Source organism: Orcinus orca, chromosome 14 (assembly GCF_937001465.1).
Source record: "Orcinus orca chromosome 14, mOrcOrc1.1, whole genome shotgun sequence".
In the NCBI taxonomy this organism is placed as follows: Eukaryota; Metazoa; Chordata; class Mammalia; order Artiodactyla; family Delphinidae; genus Orcinus; species Orcinus orca.
Window position 1 is genome coordinate 34,786,897 of NC_064572.1, and position 12,128 is coordinate 34,799,024.

Below are 12,128 nucleotides of genomic sequence, written 5' to 3' on the forward strand. Positions count from 1 at the left end.
CACATGCCCTTCTCCCAAATTCCGGAAACAGTGACACGTACATCCAAAAAGTCCCAAGGGCATCCTTACTGCAATGGGTTCTATTTTTACAACACAAATAACTCATCACTGACCAGGGTCTCCCCAAAGCTTTAATTTGTCAGGCTGTCAGGAAGAAGGACAAGAGGAATAAAAGCAAAGGCAGAGGTCACGTCTGTGTGCAGCCCATAAACCCCGTGATGAAGCTGTAGCCGTCAACACCACACCTCAGCACAACCATGGCTGTGTTAAGCATGAGTTCTGTCCGTGTGTTTGGATTAAACCATTCTGAGCTCTAACCTTTCCCTCCAGCTGGCTTCCGTACTGATCTCTTGGCAGTTTCTGAGTGCGTGTCTGGCTGTGGCTTTGGGTAAAGGACCAGAGCTGGGCAATGGGGAGAAGATCCAGCCCTCTGGCGGTATAAACACATGTTAATTGCAGAAGACATAGACAGCTAACTGGGCCTTAAAGGGAATGCACCTTCTTCATTTGCCCTGAAACAATCATTCTTTTTAAAGAAAAAAAAAAAAAAAGCCAGAGGGCTGAGAGAGTGTCAGATAATCCAAGGGTTTCCTTTTAAATCCTAGAGAGTGGTGAAAAGAGAAGAAATAATTCATTCTAATTTTGGAGGGTAGAGTAGATATGGATTTATAGAAATAGTTGTCAGATAGTGTTTTCACTGGAGAAACAAATGAGCAGTGGGGCAAAATGTCCTCAAAAGTTATGTGCAACAAATTCCAAACAGCCCAGACCAATGCACTCAGCCTGGTCAACCTTCCACAAGAGAGCTGAACTCTTACTTCCCCTCTGAAATAGTACAGGAAAAAGAAAAATAAAAAGAAAGAAAGAAAAGCAGGACCATAAAATCAGGAAATTCAAAGCCTCTTGCCAATGGCGATGAAATAAACTAATCTCCCATGCACCCACCTGGCTGGGTGTGCTCTTTTCCACCTGGGATTATCTTTGTTCTTTTCCATGTCCCTAAAGTGTCCCCCAAGATAACAGCCCGAAACTCCGGAATTGAGTAAAAGGTCATTATGGGCATTGCTAGTCCCTGGATAATATTCACTATCACATCTTTATTCATTTCTTATTTAGTAGAAAGAAACCAAAAGATCAAGTAGAGAAGGGACTGGTCTGGGCAGGAAGAGCTCTGACTTCTGGCTCTAGTTCAGCCCCTGGCTAGTTGAGTGACCTTGAGAAGGTCGCTCAGCCCTCACTCGCCAGGAGAGGACGCTGAGGCGCAGGGAACTGTTACCAGGCGGGCTCCGAAGCCTCTTCAAGCTCTAGCATTTTATTCTAAAGTTGTCTCTTGCAGTAAGCCTGGAAGGTCTAGCTCCATCTTCCTTCCGGCTCCTAACAGCCCTTGATTTTTGCCTCAGGAAATGCCAAAGACGAGCAGTTCCCTTGATGCTCCTAAGTGCGGTCGCATGCGGTGCCTCTGCGTCTCGCTCAAAGTGAGACGTGAGCAAGGAAGCTGAGACCACTGCACAGCGTGCGAGACGGAAGGAACAAGAGTGCTTACCCCCTTGGCACACCCGTCTTCTCTACCAGGTTTACAGCCCACTGATGAAAGAAGGGCAATTTGCAAAACCAGATGAGGTAGGATGGTTGAGTTCGGGTTGCTCCCATGCCTGAGCATCAAGGGTTGCCATTCAAGGTTAAATTCTGAAAGGGGACAGGACTTCCCATTGGGAGTTATTTACAGCCTCTCTGCCCCGAAGGCGTCTCCTCTTCCCCTCACCCCGCCCACCATCTGACATGCCATTCTTTCAACAGCTGCTGGCTCTCCTGCCGTGCTCCCTTCACAGATGTGCAGTGCTGTTCTGAACATCCTGCCCTTGAACTTTCCCTACCCATAATTTTCCAAACCAAAGCCTGGTAGTAAAAATGTCAGTGAGGGATGGAGAAAATTGGGGGGAGTATTTAAAAAGGAAAGAAAGAATATGGAGACGCTTTACACACACAGCGATTTGTGTTGACTTCCTCAACAAAGGTGAAATGCAGGCCACGAGTTCTCGAAAAGGGGCTAAAGGCGGAGAGCTGAGCAGATTTCTCAGAACACTACAAGATCAGGTTCCATAAAGGAGCTGGGTCCAGAATAAAATGGTGAGCTTCCTTCTCGATGCCACGGGCTGCCCAGCTGTTCCCGCTATGGGGCAGGGGGTGTGCTAATGGTGACAGTGAAAGTAGCATTCACAGTCCTTTACAGGTTACAATGCACTATCGTGGAAGTAACCTACACTGTCCTCACAGCTCTGCCAGGTGCCCACTACGAGGTCAACACCTGTGTGCACTGTGGGTAATAACAAGACTGGAGGTGGAGGCTGGATATCTTACATGGTTTCAAAGACTTCCAAAGAAACCTCCTTGGGATCAAATTTTCCTAAAGTCCACGGGTTTGATATGCACACAATGCACTAACTAACTCTGTAAGCACACAATGCAAAAGTATAGCACATTAACTATACGCTGCAACTCTCTAAAGAGACAAAAGAAACTAATGGGGAAGGAGAGCCTCTCTGGTTATCTACTTCAGTCTGCCAAGTAACTGGCTCAGAGACCTAGGTAAGGATGGGGAGGGCAAAGGGACTTTCCACCGGGAAAGAACGAATCCCTTAAGTCGGAGGGCTCCTTAAGACGTGATCAACTTTCCCTGTTCTTTGCTAACTTGACCTTAGTCCATCACAAAATGCTGCCACCCCACTGAGATGAAACGGAAGAGAGTATTTTTAGAGCCACAGTTTAGGAAGAAATGAATCAAGGCCCAGACAGACATGAGACAGCACATGGCCCACACGCCCCATGTCCCGGTGAGAAGACTCACAGGACCCTCGTGAGCACAGCTGCCTTGCAGACTTGGCCCTGAAGGTGCGAAATGGGGAGATGAAGAACAAATGAGAAAACAAGGCAGATGAATTGGCAGGATGAGGCGACGTGACCTCTCTTGAAACATCTCACTGAACCCATGTAGTCGCTTCCACATCCGGAATTTTACTTCCTGACTTGGAAAAGAGGTTCCTTCAGACACATGGATTCAAATCCTGGCTCCACAACTTACTAGCTGCATGGTTTTGGGCAAACGTTGCAGTTTCATCTGTAAAGTGGGAAAGGTCATAGTACCCACCCTATCAAGTTGCTAGGAGAATTTAATGAGACTGCACATATAATTCATTTTAAAGTGCTTAGCGCTATACCTTGACACAGCACAGAATCAGTGAATGTTCTTCCCTCTACCACCCGGCCCTCTCTTCCCTTTTCAGGAGAATTTCTAGGCAAAGGGATTAGAGCCTGGCTGTGTGAAGATTTGGGCAGGTAAAATGGTGGGGTAACTAGCCAGTTCTGTTAAAGCTCTTGGTATGCATTACATCAATGATGCCCATGTTATTTTTAGAGACTATGAAAACAATCTGGTCAATTTCTGCTGCAATCTTTTTTTTTTTTTTTTTTGTGGTATGCGGGCCTCTCACTGCTGTGGCCTCTCCCGTTGCGGAGCACAGGCTCGGGACGCACAGGCTCAGCGGCCATGGCTCACGGGCCCAGCCACTCCACGGCATGTGGGATACTCCCAGACCGGGGCACAAACCCGTGTCCCCTGCATCGGCCGGTGGACTCTCAACCACTGCACCACCAGGGAAGCCCCTACTGCAATCTTAAAGACAGTTTTCTTTAACCATAACCAACCTCAAGCAATTTGACCATGTGGAAAATATTCAGCATGATCACACTGAAACTGTCTCGAATGAATGAATGAATGAATGAATGGATATAAAATAAATGAATCACTGAGTACAAATGTAAAATTCTAAGGACTGGGGGAAGGCCCCTTTCACAGCGCCAACACCACTGGCAGCCTGGAATCTGGTCCAAATTTTGGATGCTCTCTAAAATTTGTGCTGCTTTTCCCTTCCCCTTCCTAATGTCCATACCCCCCAAAACAGCACTGCTGATACCAGAAGCCGAGAGCAAAGACCGGTGAAGTCAGCAGGTGCCCCCACTGTGTACCAGCCATTTTGGAGCAGATAAAGCCATTAAGGAAAAATTTAACAATGTATAACCTTTCAGCTTTACTCTGCTCACAGCAGGCAGCGTGCCTTTTAGAGACACAAGCCAGCAATGAAGTCACCAGTGAGCAGGACTTGACCTTCCTTTTCAGTGTGTGCAACGTTAAATATTCATAATGCACTGAACTGCAGCATAAGAAGTAGTGGAGTTTAAACATGAATCAAAGGGATAAATAGCTTCACACAGGTGAGTCATCCTTTCCAAGAATACCCCTGGAAAAAATGCAAATACCCAGGGCCCTGAGCCTCTACCTCTTCCAACGTTCTTCCCTTGAAAATTCTAGAAGCAGCAGGAACTGATGCATTATGCAGTCCATGAATCCTGCCCTCACACTGACATCTTTGGGTCTTTTTTCTTTTTTTTCTTTATCTGTTAGAGAAGAATTACTGATCCTATGTCAAAGGGAGAAAACAGACAGGGATGGGACCAGCAACGTGACAGCATCACCCACGGGGCATCTCGGGGCACTTCTGACTTCGTTATGCAATTTTAAAAAAATCTTTGCTTCACAGAAGATCAGAGTATGTGGAAGTAAAGGGGGGGGGGTGTGGGTATCAAGAGACGTCAAAATTAGAAGTTGGAGTGCCTTAAATTGGGCACCTTTAAAAAGAATGAAAGTTAAAGAGAGTAAATCCTAGGAGTGCTCATCACATGGAAAAAAACTGTTTTTTCTTTTAAATTTTGTATCTATATGAGATGCTGGGTGTTCACTAAACTTATTGGGGTCATCATTTCATGATGTACGTAAGTCAAATCATTATGCTGTACACCTTAACTTATACAATGCTGTATGTCAATCATATCTCAATAAAACTGGAAGGAAAAAAAGAAGGAAAAAGAACTGGAGTTTTTTGGGATAGTATCTGCCTCTGCGGGGGATGGAACTACTGTGTGTGGTGGGCTTAATGCTTCTCTGTGTCTGTTAAGGAACTGACAGCTGTGTCCATCCAAAGATTGGGTGGAACATCTCCCTCTGCTTGGGTGTTTCTAGAAAGTCTACTGCTGGGATGATGAAGCATAACGTTAACATAGTTTCATGTAATTCTCTTTGGCTTTCCAATCTAGGAGCTCTGAGCACAATCTGTCTCGGCCAGGTAGTAATCAGTTGAGGCTGCACAAGTGATTTCTTCTGTGGTGACCACTCTAAGAAAATCACAACCAAAGAAGGGCCTCCCGAACCCTTGAATGTAAAAGACCTACTCAGGGATCCATCCTGACTTAACAATGGAAAAGGAAAGAAGTTTGGGAGAAGAAGTCTTTGGAAATGACTTACCTGCTGCCTCTTGATGGTGAAATAAGCTTTGAAAGGTTAAGAAAATCATAAACCCACCAATTATGACATTTATCTGAACTGCCTGTCCACTCATACAACCTGCATTGGCCTGCCCTGACAGTGAGTTAACAGCGCCGACCAACAGAGCCTGTTTTCTATATTAACGTGTGTTCCGTGCACTATTTAAAGGGCTAGGTCAGAGAGCCTCACATCTTGAACTTGTGCTGTGGCGCATTCCCCACCATTTTGGTTAAAACTCACTGAGACAAGCCATTTCACGGACCATGTCTGCCCAGTTAGGTTCACACAAGGGAAAGCCTATGCACTGTCCTTTGATTTATTTATTTGAAGAGTATAAATACTAACTAAACTTCATCTGAAGAACACTAGGTACACTTTTTTCCAGGGTGACGATTTAGCGTAACTTCCAAGAGACGTTTGAAGCTCTCTTTCCAAGATGCCCAGATGGCCAGCCAAACCACGAGTGTGTAAAGCCGGTGAGAGTTCTGAATGAAAGGGACGGATGAATTTTAAGAATTTACATTCTGCTTTCTTACCCGCTTTTCATTTGCATCTTATATGTGGATAGAACTTCTTACCTTGTTTACTATGCTTGATTATATTTTATCTAATGGGCTCTTTTTTCATTCCTGGGAATGAATCTATGGCTTATCGTGGAGGTAACTTTTAGATTCTACTTTAGTTCATCCCCTCACTTACACAGGAAGCATCCTTACTGGCTTTCCCCAGGAAGATAGTAGACCCTTGGTATTGACTATGCTGATGAGTTCCCCCGTAGGACAAACTCCTGGGGTTTGACCTCAGAACCCAATGTAGTAATTCCAATGAAAAGCAGAAAGGGCTACACAAATAAACATAAGACCTTCTTATAAACAGAAAGGCTCACTATGCCAAACCACTCAGTTTAGTGACAGAGAAGAAAGACTGAGGTTAGGATCAGGCTGAAATAGTCCCCAGGGAGAGTGAGGACAGTCTTGGTTCTAAGATTCTTAGCATTTTTGCTGGGAAAAGCTGAGCACAGGACCGAAGGGCCATCCTTAGAATAGACTCCTTGCAAGTCTATAAAAGAAACCAGAACCAGAGAGGGTTCCCAGTACTGGCTTTCCCAGGCTCAGCAGAATCATAACTAAATCCAAAGGACACTGAAGTGGTGCAGGGCATCCAGGGAAGAGGGTCGTGCCTTGGGAGATTCTAGTCCTTTCCCTCCTTTCACGTGGAGCTGAGAACACCAAGGACTACAGAGCAGAAGACCGCCCCATAGCAGAGACTATAAAAAAGGACACAATTCAAATCCATCTTACAAGAGCACTTTATTTCTGAGAAATACAGAGGAGCAAAAAGGAAGAGACAAGGAAAGAAGGCGCCAAGGCACCTGTCCTTCTGGCCGATCACCACACTCACCTCCACGTAAGGGTTTGCCTGCTGGGGCTCACAGACTACATGCCAGAAAGTACCTTCTGAGCCCCGGCACAGAAGTCGGCAGGGTACGCACCCCATGACTTGTGAGAATATTCCTCACCCCTGGGGAGAAAATGGAGAGGTAAGACCGGGAGCTTTAAAAGATCTTTGGTTCAATTAAAATAGGATCGAGAATTATTAAGAGGAGATGTTTAAATGGGGCTTACCTTCAATGACATGCCAATTGGAGTTTTCCAAACTTAAAAAACTCTTCTCTTTCTCGGCCAGGAAGAGCTGATGGAAGAGCGTGTGGAATCTCAACTCCTGGAGGACTTTTCAAGGCCCCTCCACCTGAGATGGGCAAGGGCAGCCCAGCCTTGTGCATGGGGATGGGCTGAAGGGCCGCTGATATTCCAGATGTGGCTGGTTCCCAGCGACAGGTGATGATGTTTTCTTTATTTTCCTTGGCATGATTTTGGCTCAACACCCAAATGCACAAAATCCTTTGGCTGGTGACCAGTAACTCTGAGAAATTCAGAGTTTAGGCATGCATGACATTACTACAGAAAGAGAACGCTGAGCTCAAAATTCAGGCACACGAGGCTCTGAGCCAACAGGGATACCAGGCAGGTTTCCTCAGATCAAACTCCAGCATCCAGGTGTACCAGGGTGAGAGCTCAGGGAATCAAAACCACTCCTACAGTGGATGAGGTAGGCAAAGAGCTGAAGGCCACCATCCAGGTGTCAGGTGCATGTCGCCACACAAAGGAGTCAGACCAGCTCAGCTCCCATTTCCCAAATGCTGTCAACTTTAAGCTTGCGACAGAACATTTGGAACAAATGATGTACCGAGGGGGTGACACGTGCAGGAACCAGGGCAGAACTGGCTGCCACCTAGCAGCTCCGCTCAGTGCCCCCTTCTGCCTCCTTCAAAGCCTTTTCTGTCCATGGCTCAGACAGACCCCACCCCAGGCTCACCCCAGAGCACCAGTTCACTCAGCCGGCGCCCCAGGGGTCTGCACGAGTGTCCACTATAGGAAATCTCAGATGGCCATGGGCCTCCACCTCTGGGAGTCATCACAAACCCCTCCATCCCATCTCCTTACCTTCACAAGTCAAGAAGCACCAGCCAGTGACGCTTCAGCTGAATATTCAGTTGGCAGGCACAAAGGACAGCATCAGGCTTTCTATGCTGACATCCAATAAGAGTAAAGCTTTGGAAACCCTCACAAGAAAAGGATCCTACCACCACGGCAAGAATGGCTCAGACCCTCACCGACTGGACACCATGACTCTCTCAGAGGTTGCAAATTCACACCAGAGCCCTTTTGACCTCTTGACACCTTCAGTGCGAATACCGCACCAGGAAACAGCTATTTGAAAATCAGTAATACCCAGGGAAAAGGTGTGATGACCTCAGATTCCTCTCCCGCCCTCCTAGGCCAGCGTAATCAAAGTAAGTCTTCCTCGTGAGAGCTTGCTTTCCCATTCAGAAAATCCGCACAGACAGCCCTGCCTTCCTCCAAAAGCCTTCCACACTCAGGAGGCTCTGGCAAAGGTTGGTGTTAAAGGAAATCAACGGATCAATGTAGAGGCTCGTGATGGTTTGAGAAAAGAGGGCAAGACAACGTATTTGAATACTCACTTTGACGAATCTATGAAGTATATTACAAGTGCACCAATGCTGAGAGCAAAGACTAACACCACCTGCAAAAGAAGAGAAAAACACCACCAGTTAAGGGCTGAATGCTGGGAAGTTTACTTATTTTCTGGACACACGCAGCTGCAGCTCGGAACATGGTGTTTTCAGGGGCCTGCTTGGCAGTGTCGCCCCCTTGCTGCGCCCACATACTACCCTGCGCACGGCTCCTCACCTTGCAGTGGACAGCAACCTCACTGCTGGCCAACAGGGCGCAGGGCAGACTTTTGTATCCCTGGGCACTGGGGTTTCATCTGGCCCTGTTACCTCAGGGTCCAGCTTCTCTGCAGCTGAAGTCAACACACTTCAGCGGGAAAAAAGCAGGTAAAAAAATTGCAGTGATACAATTTTTCATATTATATGTAACCTAGGCCCCAAAGGAACTCAGAGACAGGGACATCAATTTTTAACAGCTTTGCTGAGGTATCATTTACATACCATAAATTCACCCATTTTAAGCATACAGTTCAATCAATGACTTTGAGTAAATTTATCAAGTTGTGCGACCAGCAGTGTCATCTACTTGCAGAACATTTTCATCACCCCGGAAAAATCCCTCCCGCCCATTAACAGTTAATACCTGTTCCTACCACCGACCCTAAACAAACACTAATTTACTAGCTTACTTTCCGTTTCTATACAAGAAATATTAATCAAAAGGCACAAATTTGGTGTCTGTCTAAATGTCCATATATGCGCACGTAGGCATACTTATATTCATTGCATGACCGTGTGTGTGCGCATGTGGTTGTACTATTTCTCGGGTGTTCTGGAGACAGTTTAGGCGCAGGAAGCCAAATTAGGTAAAACGATTGGCCAGGTATATGACAACGTTCCTCTTCTTTTCACTCTTCACTCAAAATCACCACTGATACAAAAGACAGTTTTGGCATCTCCTCCAAAGGATACCTGTCACAGTAAAGTCCATCAAACGAATATGCAGCACGTGAGGCTGACGCTGACACTTCTGTCCTCACTCCACACTCTAATTTATTTACTCCTTCACAGAGGAGGCCAGGAGTGCAACTAAAAGGAGGTACAAAAATATAAAGGACGCCAAGAGCCAACAACGAAGCTTGAGAACAAAAAATAAACACCACCATTACACATAATGCCAGGGGGCAATAAATATCTAGTAGACGTGCTAATATCCTAAAGGGACTGCAGGGTGAAGGGTGTGAGAAGTGTCAGCCTCTTCGGCATATCTTCAAATTGACATCCCTGTGGCACTGGCTGGCGGATAGAGGTGAATCCCGATTTATGTGACGATTAGGCATGATGGAGTCGTGTGTGTGTATGTGTGTGTGTGTGTGTGTTCACATGCACGTGAGCCAAAATGGCTGATAGAAAATGAACTCTGCATACCTATTCACTTAAAACACTTACAAAATTCCATGGAGTTACATCCATTCCATGGATGGTGGGTACAAAGCAGACAACTGACAGCTGAAACAACTGGATATTATAAAAGGAATATGTGGCTTCATAGCATCTGATGAATTCCCCTTATGAAAGGAAGTATTAAAACAATACACCACCGTGGCTGATTTTATTCTTCCATTGTGTTTTAAAAACTGAAACGGGCTCCAGCTGAATCCAAGGAAACTCCTGCAGTCTGTCAGTAATGACCCTTGGCCCAGGGCTAATGCCCCTGGCAGGCTCACCTCAGTCTCTCTCCTCACACATGCACTCATTCATTCATTCATTTATTCATTCATTTCTTGCAAAGTTATATACAAAAACAAACAAAAACATCAAGAAGCCTCTGCTTTTCCCTCTATTATCTGAATGAGGCAGCAAATCAAGTAGCTTAAGATTAAGTTTGATCTGTGCTATTTCTGAGACATAAGCAGTTAGATCCGGGCCCTGACCTCATTCTCAAAATGCTGCAAAGAGAAGGGGTGTGGCCAGATCAGAGGGGAAGGACCTCTTCTTCATTCATAAACAGCTGATGCAAGACTAATCTCTGGCAATTTGGCTGTGTGTGTGTGTGTGTGTGTGTGTGTGTGCGCGCGCGCGCGCGCATCCGTGAGTGCAGAGCTTCTCTCAGAGCGGGCTGTGCAGGTTTAGGCCATTAAAGCTAGAGAGAAGATGAGGGCAAAGGATGGGGGGAAGGGGAGGAGAGAAAGGGAAAAGAAAGGGAAAAAGTTCTTGCACACCGTATCTGCATCGTTCTGAAATGGGCTCAAAAATCTAAGCTCTCCTGCCATGACGATGACTTCCCAGCATCGGAGGGGACAAAGTAGCTGACACTAATGTGTCCCAGCTGCCTCTGTGATGGGGAGTAATGTGCAGCTTTAAGCGAATCAGCCAGTGACAGGAGGGGCGGCCTCTTGCTCTCTTCAGATGCAAAGTCAGATAGCAGCATCGCTCTGACAGGATAAGGGAGGGAGAGAAACCCAGGAGGAAGATGACTCCACAGTTCCCAGGAGCTGAAGGTTCTGAGGAGTGGACCTATTCTTGGGTCCACACGTTCAGCTGGAAGACTCTCAGTGGGGTACAGGGTGCCCGAACTGTCCCATCCCCATCCCCCAGCCACCTGCCTCCAGGCACGAAATGATCAATGGGGCGGGGGAGGATCTGCTTCTCAGTACGGAGGCCACCATGCCTGCGATTTTTAAACTTGCTAAATGGCTCTTTATCCTGTCAGGCTTGATTACATTGTCAACCCGGATCCGGGTGCTGCAGATAAGGAATCAATCCTTTGGATCTGGCCATGAAAATAGGAATCCAACAGATGAATCTTCTACAGGGCCCTCGCAAAGGGCTAGTTCTCTCTCATCTTGCATCTCTCATCTCTATCTCTCTGGCAAACACCCCACTGTCTGAGAACCCTACTCTAAAAATGAAAAACTTCAGTCCAACTATACAAAATGATTAGATTTTAGCCTAAGTGGTAATAGTTACATTACAGAGCAGCCCCAAATAATCACCTAAGTATTTCACATTTGCTATGCACAAGGCCCTAGGAAAAACAAAAGGAAGAAATCCACTTGGAGTCATAAAATACGCTCTTTTTCTGCAGTAACCCTTACATAGATGAGTCCTGTGCTATTATGCAATTAGTGCTCAATTGTAGGGTACAGGTAGAGTCAATACATAGTAAGATATGGACTAGATGGGACATACATAAATGGAGGAGCTAGGGAAGGGCGGGAACAACAGAGGTTCTTGTCTCAACAGCCACTCCCTTCTCAAAGTGTCCCTTCTTCCGACGTGTTATGGCTACTCTAATACCCCTTCATTAAGGGGGAGGGCCGCTGGGAATCCTTCCTTGAGCAACTACAGTCCCAGGGACCAGGGGCAAGGCAGCCCAAGGGACATGGTAAGATGAGACCAAGAAAAGAGACCGGGAAACATTCGCCATCTAGCAGCTGAGTCGCAGAACACCCCTAACAATGACCAAGCACTTTACAAAGTACTGTCGCAAACGAGAGTGTGTGGACACAGTCTGACACGAGGGATGAGGTGAGCAGTCCCTCTCAGCGCGCCCTGTGCCTGTCATGAGAGCCCGGCCAGCCTTCCTAACTCTTCATAGTCTGGGTTCGCCACATCACCTTGGCTACCCTGCGTAGCGCTAACTGCCGTATTCTTAGGTTTACTGCAAACACCCGTACGCTGTGTGGTGGTACTGAGTCCTGAGTGATATTTATA

General features: G+C 46.4%; 1 protein-coding gene and 1 long non-coding RNA gene across 18 annotated transcripts in view; both read right to left on the reverse strand.

Moving 5' to 3' along the window:
• The window catches only part of KCNMA1 (potassium calcium-activated channel subfamily M alpha 1), a 749,169-nt gene that overhangs the window by 365,450 nt on the left and 371,591 nt on the right, over window positions 1–12,128 (reverse strand). For all 17 annotated transcript variants that reach the window (XR_007471407.1, XM_004273064.3, XM_049697236.1 and 14 more), the window contains exon 3: window positions 8,421–8,482. Coding sequence is in view for 16 of the 17 variants with exons in the window: in XM_004273064.3 (XP_004273112.1) it covers window positions 8,421–8,482 (62 nt within the window). In the remaining variant the exon portion in view is untranslated. The remainder of the gene's footprint in view (window positions 1–8,420; window positions 8,483–12,128) is intronic.
• On the reverse strand, window positions 6,669–8,407 carry LOC125961102 (uncharacterized). The gene is made up of 2 exons (XR_007471417.1): window positions 7,003–8,407; window positions 6,669–6,898 (listed from the first exon to the last, which is right to left on the reverse strand). It is a non-coding gene; the product is annotated as an uncharacterized LOC125961102 (long non-coding RNA).